The sequence below is a fragment of the Protopterus annectens genome, chromosome 6.part0 (genome assembly GCF_019279795.1).
Source record: "Protopterus annectens isolate FY-2018-M chromosome 6.part0, PAN1.0, whole genome shotgun sequence".
NCBI lineage: Eukaryota > Metazoa > Chordata > Ceratodontiformes > Protopteridae > Protopterus > Protopterus annectens.
The window spans coordinates 792,126,934-792,141,264 of record NC_056737.1 but is presented as its reverse complement, the minus strand read 5'-3'; the positions used below and the strand labels follow the sequence as shown (position 1 = coordinate 792,141,264).

Sequence of the window (14,331 nt, the reverse complement as noted above, 5' to 3'; positions counted from 1 at the left end):
AACAACACAGGAATTACCCATTATAAACACTTAAACCTTGCCTGTGATATAAATAGGACCTGCTGTAGAGGCAGGTATGTATCCTAGAGACTACCCTGTGTCTGGAACAGGCTCCCCATCCATGTGAAGCAGAGTTCCTCCCTAACCCAATTCAAGTGTAACTCAGACAATTGGATGGGGAACAGGAAATTCACCCCTGGATTGGCACCTATGTCTCTAATGGACATATACAACCTGTAAATGGTTCATCTCCCAGGCCCCTGCTTACACTTATCAAGGATGGAAGAACTTGTCACAGATTTGGGATGCACGGCTAGGCTTAAGAAGGTCCTTGTGGTCATTAACCTATTAAATGCCTATGAAAACATTTACTTCTGCTTTATCAACTACTGTAACTTTGTCTGTGTGTGAACCATAACAACCTACAGAAAATTTTTACAAAAATGGTGATATAAGGCTACAGGGTCTATATTATATTTTCGAATGTTTCAAAAATCGAACACCATATGAGCGATGTTTGAAATTTCGAAAATATAATAAAAAAAAAAAATAAAAAATATATACTTACCTAAAAATGCTGTAGGCAGGGGGGCTAGCCCCCCTGCATCCCCCCATGTGGGGGGCTGCACCCTCCACACCCCCGCTTAAATTTCCAACTCCGAGATCGCACTGCATTGAAGTAAAGGGAAAATATTCCCTACGGCGATTTCAGTGTTACGCATGCGACGTTTCGACCAATCGGGTTTGCTCAATACGTGTTCACCGTTTACAATTTTCGATCACGCGATAGGAACCCAAGGCTACATTATTTACTTCCTGAAGAATCTATACGTGACTAAGAAACAAAAGAACCAAATGTGCAAAAATGTAAAGAGTATGACAAGGCTGTATACTGTTACCCTACTTAATTCATACACTAAATCTGTCATGCAGAATGCTAAATTAGATGTATCATGTGCTAGAATTACAATTGTTGGGAGAAATGTTAAACATAGATGCATGATACTGCTCTGATGTCTGAAAATCAAGGAGCAGTTGACCAGCCTGTTGGCAAGGATTAATTAGAAAGCACAAAAGGCAGCTTCCTGTCCAATGTCGCACACACACACACACACACACACAAAACTAACATTATATCATGTCACCCTATAAATTCTTTGCAAACAGAAAAAGCGAAGGCAGTGACTGGCATCTTCATGGGCACAAAGAACTCTGCAGGTGGTAACTGCAGCCATAAAATTTAAAGCAGCTTGCTTTTTCAGTAAAACTAGGGCAAACCTGGGTGAGATATTAAATAGCCAAGACATCACATTGCCAGAAAAAGTCCATATAGTTAAAGCTATGATTTTCCCACTAAAAATATATGGCTATGAAGGTTTTCCCACTAACAATACATGGCTGTGAAGGCTGGACTACAAGTAAGGCTATGCAACAGCAAATTAAAGCTTTCGGGCTACAATGCTGGAGAAAACTTATGAAAATTCCAGAGACTGCAAGCTGATCAAATCAGACAATACTTAAAGAAATAAACCAAGACTGTTCTCCGAAATATCTGATAGTTAAACTAAAACTCAAATGGGAAGAGAGAATTCACTGGTGATGGCATAAATGGGAAAGCGAATGCAAAAAAATTAAATAAATAAATACATAATGAAGTGGGTGGCAGATGCTAATATAGACAGAATTAGTTAATTAATGAGTATGAATATGCAATAACTTAAAGCAGCAGCTGGAAGACAGGTCTGGGGTGCAAAAGTCCACAAAGTCACAAAGAGTGGTTAAATGGCAACAATTCAGCTGAACAGATTTTGTAATAATAGCTAATTTTTCTTTTATGTTGCTGCTCATTTTCTTAATAGTTTTATCATCATGAAATCATTCAGAGAATTTTATTAAAACATAGTTTACTACTTCAGACATCTGTAATTTCCTTGTTCTGTAATCTGCATTACAAACATCTTGTTTTAAATACTTTGGTATAGATGTGTAAAACATTTCTGAGTTGAATTAGGATTAATTTATTACATTAGTCTGAAGAAATTTCTTTGTAGATGTATAACACATTTCTTAGCTTAACCTAAGATTATCATTTTGCATTAGTTAACAGTATTTTGTTTGAAAAAATGTCTCTTTTATTTTTGTTTCTTTTTGGTGCCCCACTACTTGCTGACCATCAGCTCTCTCCAATCTATAATCAATTTATTCCTCACAGGATGACAGCCGTTCCTAGTACATTAATTCCCTGTGAGGGGACAGAATCACTGAGCCGTTGCTCTAATAACTATTATGGCAGTTTTTGCTTATGCAATCTAACCCCATTCAGTGATGGTGACACAGATGTCCACATCAACATAGAACAGTTTGCCTAATCTCTTAATATGGAGGTGTGCCCATTTCTTGACACATCACTGTAATGGCTATAGTACAAGCTTGGGAGGACCTGCCCCTATTCTCCATGGAAGCAGCCTCCACTACTCCCCTGGAGCACTAGGTCAACACAGGGGGAGCAGTTGTCCCAACCCTCCATCCTAGCCAAGACTGACAACATGAGTTGAACTTGTTTCGCCATTGATTCCCAATCTCTTCCAGATTCCTGAACCGCTAACTGATCACAGGTCATCTGGGCTGCAGTCAGAGCTTTATCCTTATGCAACAGAGACCAGGGAGGGAAATGTTATTTTTTGTGGAGGTTTATACCCCCAAGCCTCCACTGAAAATGGATAAGCCTCACTAGATTATCCAACTGCACAAGATGAAATGCACCAAGGAGCCAATCAGTAGTTAAAATTCTTGTTTTAAAACTTTCTTCTTGTAAATGGATATACACATTCATACTTAAACTTTGCAAGCAAACATTGCAGCTATCACAGCTATTTCTTTTCACAAGCCTATAGTACATAGCTCTTTATTCAACTCTTCTACACCTATCTTTAAATTTCTGCCATGATTTTCTGCAAAACAGTTCATCAAAAATATCTGTTAACTTTTTGGAGTGTCACATCTCATTAGTTTAGTGACATGCATTTCTATTAAGCTTACAAACTGAAACTGCTGACAGATTGGGCTTATTAGGCTTGCTTTCTGCTTCACATGGATCAAGGAAGCAGGGATACATGATAAGGGTGATGCAAACATGCAAAAGAATATAAGCAACAGCACCTCTAGAATAAGTAGGCATAGATTGTCACTATGAAAGTGCTGTGAACAAATTCCCATCAAATAAATGTCCACTTTCTGCCACCATGGACATATCAGAGTTTCAGAGAAAACTGAAAGTGGGTGCACAGTAATCTGAACATTCTGATTTTAAACACCTACTATGCACTATCTAGTTTGTGCACACACATATGTACTATATGCATATATTTTATTAACAAGGTCAGTTTCATTGGACAATGTTCTGTTTTTGGTAATAATACATGCATTTTTCAATAATTAAATAAATGTCACTAAAAAACAAACTGCAGTTGCTGAGTGGTCCTAATTAATCAATAGCATTCAGAACCCCCCCCCCCCAAAATAAATATCAATGTGAACAGAATAACATTTTTATAATTGCATAATCTAAAGAAGGCACATTTCTTGCTTTTTTCTGTAAATTTTTTTAATACTTGAAAGACATCTGCTCTGCAATTTTACATGTGTCACATGAATGGCAAGTTTCATTGGCTAGGTATCTAGGATTATTTATAGTCACTATTAACTTACTGTGAAATACCGCACTCCTCTTCTTCCAAAAACATGTGGAATTTTTCTTCAAACTGAAGCCTTAGAATGCGATTATGCACTCGAATTATGCGATTAATTTTAATTCCTGTGATGTTATAGACCTTGAAGTCCCACACACAAAAACGTGACAGCATTAAATCAGAACAAGAAGTAAACCTGCAAAGACAAGAATGTTCTATCACAGCAGATAAAAGTGAATTTTAAACAAAATACGTCACTTGCATTTGTTATGACTTTATATCAAGCAAAAACGTGAATGATTTCTAGACCATTTTTTTTCAAAGCATCAACCAAACAATTAAAAGTGCACACTGTGCATAAAAATAGCCCAGTGAACAGGAAAATAAACAACACTTCTACTATTTGTTAAAGTACACAATGCATTACACTTTTTGTGTCATTAAGCATCAAATGATACGATCATATGATTCACAAAAACATACATGTACTTTGGTAGGCAATCAAATTAAAAACGATCAGACCACAAGAGAGAGATGGATAAAAAGTGCGGAGATGCACAATGGTTATAACATACCTATGGAAAGTCAGTGACTCATGATGTTTTTTTAAATTCCAATTGCTGGACTCTGTCATGTGGAAAAATGCTGTCTTTTTTATTTTACTTAATTGACTGTATTCATCCAAACCAAAGACAAGACCCACCCAACAAGATAAAGTCTTTACCGTATAAAAACGTAAACCTCACGTATTAAAGGTCCATAAGAAATATGAATGTACCAGTAGAGATTCAGAAAGTGTAAATAAAAGGTCATTAGCATTCAGAAGCCATGTAGCTAAAACACTGGTATGCCCTTAGAAGTCATTTGCACATACCAGTGAGACTTTATAGACCTTTTACCCTTTGCTTTGTACTCTATTTGGGATATTCTATGCAGTCACCCTAATGTTATGGGCATCAGACTTGATTTTAAGCTCTGTGTTTCTAAAGTACAGTCAAACAATCCACTTATGCTGTACTTAAAATCTCAGAAAAAAGGGTATGTTTACAGTTAGAGGGATTAGGCTTTACTGGCTTGAATGCACCAGTAAATACTTAAAAAGTGAAAGTAAACTGCATGGGCATTCAGAAACCATGTAGCTGAAACACTAGTATGACCATAAGGTGTCATTTTGCACATATCCCATGGGCATCCACTACAGGAGGTTTAAGGTATTACACAGTGAAGACTTCAGCTTTGCTGGATCTTTCTTTAATCTAGGAATATAACAAAAGTGGACAATAACAGTGAGAAGGCTTCACACCTCCTCACATACATAAGTGAGATTAAACAGTCATTTTAGTACCTGTGATAAATATATCAGTAACTGAAAGGAAAATAAGGCATGGAAATTCTCATCTTCTGCTAATTTTATTGCTTTAGTACCAGAACCATACCATTAGTAGGTGTAAAGTTTAAGATATCATAATAGTAAAGCATCAATAGACATCAGGCTACTAGAAAGTGCAGAACAGTTAAATGATCAGAAACAGGGATCATACATTATCAAAAATCTTTATAAATAATTCTCGCCCTCAGACCATCAAGAAAATGCCCCTAAAGGGGGCTATCTCCTCATATCCTATCTTCAGAATGTGTTGCTGCAATCTTCTCCCTCTTATAAGAGAGTACCTCAAGAAACATCCAAAAATATTTCAGGCACTAAATAAGGGTCTCTTTTAATAGGCTGCCTAGTGCATTCACAGTTCAACATAAAGGATAAAAAAGGCTAGACAAAATTACAATTATGTTGCTCATATATTTGCCCACTGTCTATGAACTACTGTCAATAGCTTTGATAGTAATTGAATTTAGACCAGTGCATTGCCAACCAAAGGCAAAACTAAGTTACATTTTTTGTTACTGGTTACATTTACAACTCATTACGTGCAGTAGCCCTCTCCAGAAGGTAGAAAGGTTCAATATGTATTCAATGAAGACAAATTTATGCCAGTGGTTTCATCACAGAAATATGTGCATCTCCTTTAAAAATATTGCTCTTTTCTCATTCAACAGTTTAAACAAAGTATACTTTATACTAGGTGTGAAACACAATGAGGACAGGGGGCATCTATACAGAAGTTAAAGTGACTATCTCAAAATGATGGGGATATTCTTTATGATGAAAGCAACCTTCCAAATAAACTAGATTCCAGCAAAGACTCACTTTGGGGTTCTAGCAAACTATATCTTAGTTGTAGGTACAAATAAGTAGTCCATGACAAAAAATGTCAGCCTAACAACAACAGAAGTTCCTAAAAGCATTCTTTTAACAAGTGCATTATAGTAGTTTCCTGTGATTCTTCTGTTCAGGCTTTGCTGTTAGAGGGAAAGAATTCAGGATTAATTGGCAATAGGTGGACCCCTGCCACTAAACCACAGCAGGGGAAAGCCAAAAAAGATTTAAATAAAGGAAGACACTTGTCTCTGACACCTCCATTATTAAGTCAAATAGTGGATTACAGTTGCAAATTATGACAGTTTTAAGTGCAAGTCTTGGAATAGCAAGACTGAATGTGCAAAAATGGGAACTATTAAGTACAAGACAGCTATGTCTCAGAGTATTACCCTTTCTTCACAGTATGCTAATCTCAGAGTTAGTATACATAACTAGGGGAATGTGGGGTGCAGGAAGGTTTGCCCTGAAAAAAAAAACAGTTCTGTTGCCATTTGCTGTTCTTTAGTTTCTCTCTTTTTTTGTGTAATTCTGGGATTCTTGCCTACAGGTTGAAGAATTACAATTGGTAACCATATTAGTAATATGCTTGCTCATCAGAACTGGTACAAGCATTATTGTATTCATTATTGTTATAAAACCAAATAAAAAATAAACAAGCAAAATGCCAAATAATGTAGTAAGCACCTAGAAATTTTAAGTAAAGGAAAGCACAGCTGTCAAGGCATTCTCCATAAAAGCACATTTTCAGAGCCAAGTCTTTCAGCAGTGCAACAGGGTTTCTACCATGAGTGTCAGGTGTTCATCTAGCATGACTTTTCATCCAACTGAATGTTCTATTCTTCTGATGTAATACTTGCAGTGAACTATTGTTTTCCAGGTGCTAACTGGTGCTTGCTTTGGCCATATAAATCTAGCATTACACCATGCTTTCCCTTCAAGTTGCCAGTTGAAAATTATATGAATAACTAGAACACAGAATTCCACAATAACTACTTGGAAGTTACAAATGGTATGCTATACTATCAAAGGGGACCAAAGGTGAAGGCAAATAAATGAAGGATGTTCTTACTGCTGCAACAATTTCCTTCTCTTTCAGAGGTTTACTGTTATAGTGAGTCATCTTACAGCTGTACTATGATTCCTCACAGAAGACTCTTGCATTAGCACACCAGCTGGGAAAATGCACAGAAAGCCAAGCAGTACTTTTTCATTTTATACATAAGAAGGTGAGCAGATTACGAAAAGAGATGCCATACTAGCCTGTCTAAACTGGAGATCTACTCTGTGGTGTTTTTAAAGAAATAATCAGTTTGTTTATCCCTTTCTTGCATGATAGAGATACATACATATGTTCCACTAATAAAACAAAAGTTAAACAACAAGAAATAAGAACTTAATTATAATTCACAGGTTCATGATGTGTACAAGTCTATCGACCATTGGTGCCATGCTTCCCAAACTTCTGACAAGTTCTGGTACCCTTGATAAATCTAAGCAAGGGCTTGGGAGATGAAGCATTTACAGGCCGCATCTGCATCCATCAGAGACATCTTGTGCATAGTTTATGCATTATTTCCACATTCAGTTATTTATTATAATAACAGTACATTTACTTTTAACAATGGTGCTTATATTGACTCACTCTAACTTATTTTAACAGTACAGAAACTCTTAGAATGAGTTGAAAAGTTTGAAAAATTATAGAAAAACTTTTGCAAATTATTAACCTCATTCCATAATTTCAGTTATTCAAAACTCATTCTTATTAGCATTCCATTATTAAAATTAAAGTAGTACAATTTTTTAAAATGAAACTACATAAATCTGGGTAGTAATGAGCTTGATCTTTTTTGTATACAGCTACCACACAATGTGATGAATGTGACTTTAATTGCTTATACACTAAAATGGTCTTCCGTCTTTAAAAAGGAAAGTAAAATATATCCATCAAAAGCCATACAATTTTCATAAATCCTTCAATACTAAGCTTACAGGCACATCATCACCTGTGTGGTTATCCTATTATAACTCTAATTCCAGATACTAACTTTACCTTCACAGACAGTTCACAACACTCATGTTATTCACCTGTTAAGTGATTACATGATTATACGATATCTATAAATTTGCAGACGTTATGCAGAGATTTGATTGGCTGTTTTAGCACCTGGGTGATACCATAATAGTGCCCACCTCCATAGCGCTTCATTTGAATAGCAAAACAAATGCTCTTTGAACTAGCCTCAGCTAGCGAGATACACACGCCTTCCTTCCTACCCCAGCTCTTCAATGGAAGAGGAAAAAAAGTTCCACAATCTGGTGGCGGATGCCAATCAGCCAACCAGATCCTGTTTGTATGTCACACCATTACCCCTAATTCAGCTGTGGTGCAATTAAAAACAGTCCACAATCAGGTACCTGGGGCTCCTGAAATGCAGGAGCCAATCAGATCCCATTTCTGTTCCCCGCCCCAACCCTCCTTCTTCAGCTGAAAAAAAGTTTTTTTTTATTTTTGCCATAAAGCAGTTGTTACAGTTTAGTCCATACAGGGAGGACTACAGTGCTCAGGTTTGTTCACATGCAATAATGAATTTTCAAAGCTGGCATGCACTAAAGAGTCATCAGGATTTGCTGATTGCGTCCTCTAAAACTTGCGCCCAGGGCAGCTGCCCCTTCATCTTTCCCTAATTATGCTACTGAAGTTTTGTAGTGATGTCATTCATCCTAAAATAATGATATTATTATTATTATAACAATAACCATGATACTGTCATGTTGAACATGAAATCATCTTGTTGGCTGAAATACCACAACATTAAATGGCACAGAGGGATAACATCCTAAATACATCTCAGTGGTTTACAATCACATGTTCAGTGCTTGAAAGGTTGAGTTGAGTTGTGCAAACCTCACATTCCAATGATTGGAATGTTGAATACCAACATTACCGACTGTTGGAACTTGCCCCCTTCTAGAACCATGTTAACGTTTGATCCTGAGTCTGGAGTGGTAGGGGAGTTTCAGCGTCCAAAATAGTTTTCGGGCTTGTCCATTTGGCATGCTGACTTTCAAGGAACGGTACCAGTGAATGCTTGACTTGACCTTCCAATTGTTGAGCAATTGATAGTAAACCATCTCAGGACTGCAGAGAGTTAATTGTAAATGATATCATATACTCAGACCCTGAGAACATAGACAATCTATGTCTGATAAATGTAACCCCCCTACACTCCCAATCAAATATCCATATCTACACTTCCCGCCATCAAACTTTCCAGTGCAAGACTAAAAGCACTTTCCAAGGCCAAGAACACTGCTTCTATGGGACAGAATAAACTGGGCTGCATACTGACCAGTCTGAAAGAGGACCTGTCAACCCACCACAAAGGCTATTCAATATCAATCATCTTTCAGACTCTGTACTAGATGAATGGAGGACAATAAAAGTCAGCCTCTTACACAAAGGTGGGGCATAAATGGCCCCAGGTGATTACAAACTCATAAGTCTGATCAGCCTGATCTCTAAGGCTATGGAGAGGATCACTATGGAATTAATAAAGAAGGACATAGGTAGCCTACAAACTTTTGACCCAAGCCTACCTTGGCTGACTTCAAGAAGGATACTGAAGCAATCGATGAGGGGAAAATCAGTACACACCGCATATCTAGACATCTCAAAGGTGTTCAACACCATCCTACACTCAGGTATTGTTGATAAACTCTCCTACCTAAATGTAAATCCTTGCATAACTCTTTGGATAGCAAACTGGCTCACAAACAGAATCTAGGAAATTAGGGTAGGTGCCCTACCTCCTCCAAAAGACCTGTTTCTAATGGGGTACCCTAGAGTTCAGTCCTTGGGCCACTCCTTTGCTGCATTTACTTTTCAGAGGTAAAGCTATGTAAAGGGTCAGTGGCTGACCAAGTCTGCAGATGACTGTAAACTTGGTGCCATCATAAACTTTTCAGAGGACATCAAGATCCTGCAAGAGAGCCTTTCCAAACAAATAGCTGGTGTCATAACCATGGACTAAAACTAAATGTCAAAAAAATGTGATATTCGCCCTTGGCAAGAATAACATCCCCTGTAGCTATATACTGAGAACACACCCCTGAAAACTGATTTGGTATTTACGGTCCTGGGAATCTACATGGAAAATGAATTGTCCTTCAATCACTATGCATCCACTATTATAAAAAAGTCCCTTTTCAATGTGAAGCTTATTAGTAAGGGCATGGTGTATAAATCCAGAGATGTGATCATTCCACTTTATTTGGCAATTACTAGGTTGACCACTGAGTATAATATTCCCTTCAGGAGGTATCTGTCCAAACAGTTAACACAACCTGCACCACAATGCTTTCTCACAAGATGATAAAGGGCCTAAATCATAAAACATACACTGAACATCTTAAAGCCTTGTCCCTCTTCTTGGTATCTTACAGGCTACTGAGGGGCAATCTCTGCCTTATGAACAGAGCTTCAACAGACCCTATTATCTCTGATCTACTGACAAACCACAAGTCTAATGGTGGAATAAAAATACGCTCATCAGATATTAATCTGTTCTGCAACATAAGCAGAACATGTTGGAGGGCTAGATATGTATCACAGGGAATACCACTTCATTGAAGTTATCTTCCTCTCCACATAAAGCAACGTACTTCCCTTATTCTGTTCAAACATAATCAGGATGAATGGATAGGAAACCAAAAATTCATCCCCTGGTTTTGCACCTTTGTCCCTTATGGATAGGTAAATTCAGTGCAGCTGTGGGTTATTCATACTTAAATTACAATGGCCACAAGCTTCGTGGGACTTCAGGACTAGGCTTTTAAAGATCCTCACAGATCAATAGACTAGTAGGTACCAATGAACATTTGCCAAGAAAACTTAAATATCCTTTCCTGTCAGTCACAGATACTATTCCCTCCATACTAGATTCCTATATAAATACATTTTAATCAAGCATTCCAATTAACAATGTTATTTATTCCGCCAGTGTACATTTGAAGGAATCCTCTGCTATCTCCCCTCAAAACCAGATAGAACCTTACCCTAAACATTGAAATTAAGGGAGAAATATATCACTCTTATTATAACCCACTTTAGATCCAGTATATAGTAATGTACAGTTCAAATACTGGTTGGTGTTGCTTGCAAAAATTCCAACTAACCATCTGGGTCCTGGATTCATGAAATCTGTCAAGTCCCTACCCTCTCCCACTAAAACCAAATTATTATCAAAACATAGGTTTTATTAGCCTGTGCCAATGACACAGAGGGCTAAAGCCCAAACTATGGCTCAGGTAGCTTGACTTTAAAGCAGTGAGGATGGGTGTACACATCTTAGGGAGGGAAGGAGGGAGGCATGGAAGTCCTGCCTGGCTAATGCCGCTGCCTATTAACATAACCTCTGTTGGAGGAAAGGGTCATCTCAGGATGTGGGAAACCAATGCAGGGAGAGTGTTGGCATGACAGTCCAAGCCAATGATGATAGTTCTAAATAGCATATGTGGAGGAGCATACATATGTGGACAAAGGACATAAGCATTATTTGCAGTGATGCAATAGCCCATATCGCTGGCAGGAGAGGGGTTAAGCCACTCAAAGTAAAAGCACCCTCATGGCCAGGATGCTATTGAGGGTACAAGCAATCCCAGTGTCTGTGTCCATGATAACCCGCATGGACACCTCTTGCCCCAGATGATCTAGAAATTTTCCACCACTAGAGAGTTAATAGGTATGCAGTATTGGGAAGTTTGATCATCAGCAGGTAGGGGGGAAAGGCTTAAAAAACACAAAACCTAGGCTTTGTGATATTGGAATTATCCCTACAATGCTTATACTAGTAATAAAGTTATGCTTTTTAATTAATTTGTTCATAACCAGGACAAGAGAAACAAAATGAATTAAAATTAAATATGACTTCACTCTAATTTTACTGGAAGTCATGTATAACACTTTAGCTTTTATGTACCGCAAATATTTTGACTTCCTCAATTGACCATCTCCAACTTCTGTTATTTCTTGAGACAGAATAAAAGAGGCACCTCATTTAAATATCATTTCTACAGTAGCAGTAAAGGTCATTGACGATACGCATGTGCCTGCATTAGCTCTGGTAACAACAGTGCCTAGGTGGAAGGTGCTCTGCATGTTAATCTGACCTGGCACATATAGAAATTTTGATCATCAAGATATCATATAAAGAAAAAACAAAACCAACTTGAGCTTCCAGATAACAGCAACCCAAAAACCACAAAAACTGGAACTATGATTGAGAAAAGGAGGCACAAAATATTAGCGTAAACAGTTTATTCTCCGCTTTCGTCTGAAACTTTATCAGAAAACAATGATAAAACCAACAAAAAAAAACATTAGTGTAAATATGTCTATTAACCAATGAAAGATGAACTTTAATCAAGCAATTAAATGATATCACACATTAAGTCATTTTAAAGACATACTTCAATTAAAACTTACTTACTCAGATATACCCTACGATTCTTTAAAAAACATTTAATATTAACTACATCATTTAACTCGGGTTCTTGATCAGACTTGAGTTTGATTTGCCAAAGGGCTTCTTTTTGTTCCAACTCTGTCTTAAAATCCCCACCCCTCAAGTAATGCACTCCCTGTTCTAATACAGAAAACAAGAACTTGTTGAAATTAGGACACTTCAAAGTATGCTTATAAAAAGTTTTCTTGCTATCTTTCTTTTTAATATTATAGTAATGTTCTTTAATCCTTGCACAAAGGGCATGGGTGGTCATCCCTATGTAAAACGCAGTACAATAAAAACAAATACCAATGTAAACCACACCCTTGGTTTTACAGTTGAAATGGCCTGTCACTTGTATGGTGTGTGGCAAATGTGATAGGTTCATAAAAGGTCCCTCCAAAATGTACCTACATGCACTACAATATCCGCATTTAAACATACCACAAGGCTTATTAGCATGAAGAATTGTTACTTTCTCTGTAGCTTTTACTTTTTCAAAAAATGATTTTAAATTGTGATGGTTCCTATACACAGACTGGGGAAAGGGGTAAACTGCCATATAAAGGTCCTGGTTACCCTCTAGTATCTTTCAATTGTCTTGTATAATGCCTCTAATAGGTCCACTGTCCAAAATCATATTCAAATTACAAAATATTTTATTACCAAACTTACATAATTCATTAACCATAGGTGTATTGCCCCTATTTATACTTTTTGAAAAACTATAAGAAACATGTAATATAGGTGCATAACATGTCATTCGAATATCCATAACAAATTTGGTTGTACTTCTTAACTTTTCTTCATAATATCCTCTTTCCAAAAAAAGGGAAATAATGAACTCAGTTTTGTCCAGAAAAATCACTATCTTCACTAGTCATTCGACTAGCCCTAATAAACTGACCTTTAGGAATGTTATCCTTCATAAATTGTATGTGAAGACTAATGTAGTGCAAATAACTGTTAGCAAAGGTCTTTTTGTGGTGAATTCTACTAATTTATACCGTTCTATAACCCATTCCAAAGAAACATCAAAGAAGTTCACCTTTATACCCACATCACCTAAGGTGAACTTAAAAAATTCAGGGTGACTGCGATGGTGCAGCAGTTAGAGTTGTCACCTCACAGCAAGAGATTCTCTGGTTCGATCCTCGGCTGGGGTGTCTTCTGTGCAGAGTCTGCATGTCCTCCCTGTGGTTGCGTGGGTTTTCTCCGGGTGCTCCGGTTTCCTCCCACATCCCAAAGACATGCTGTAGGTGGGATTGGACACAATAAATTGGCCCCAGGCATGAGTGTGTGTGTGTGCCTTCTGTGGAAGGTTGGGCACCGGGCTTGGCAACTCGACACCATAAAATTCCACTGCCAATCATAAGCGGACAGGTGATCTGCTGTGGCGACCCCTAACCAGGAAAAGCTGAAAGAAGAAGTTTAAACAATCTATGAACTCATTCACTTTGTTAAAGTCACCCTCTAAGATAAAAAAACAAGTTGTCTACAAACCTTTTAAAAAACACAACATGATGCTTTTTCAAAATAGGCTCTAGAAATACATGCTCCCACCATCCAACCACAATATTTGCAAAGGAGGGAACACCTGGAGACCCCATGGCAACTCTTCTGTTCTGTTTATAAACGTTGTTGTTAAAAGTAAAATAATTATTTTTTAGCAAAACATCTATCAAATCACAACAAAATTTACACTTGTTATAAAAATTACAAAATTTCACCACAAACTGTCTCACATATTCTACCCCAATGTCATGTGGGATACATGTGAAAAGTGACATGACATCAGTGGTGAATGAAAGTTTTCATGGGTCAAAATGAAAAGTTTCATTAAAATGCCTGAACTGATCTAAAAAATCCCAAGAATCCTGTATGAAGGAATTCATTTTACCTACTAAAGGATTCAAAA

At 37.3% G+C, this 14,331-nt stretch overlaps 1 protein-coding gene across 1 annotated transcript in view; it reads right to left on the bottom strand.

The window, feature by feature from the left end:
* LRRC9 (leucine rich repeat containing 9) overlaps positions 1 to 14,331 on the bottom strand; it is a 3,097,114-nt gene that overhangs the window by 1,848,418 nt on the left and 1,234,365 nt on the right. The window contains exon 11 of the mRNA XM_044073581.1: positions 3,709 to 3,885. Coding sequence (XP_043929516.1) covers positions 3,709 to 3,885 — 177 coding nt within the window. The remainder of the gene's footprint in view (positions 1 to 3,708; positions 3,886 to 14,331) is intronic.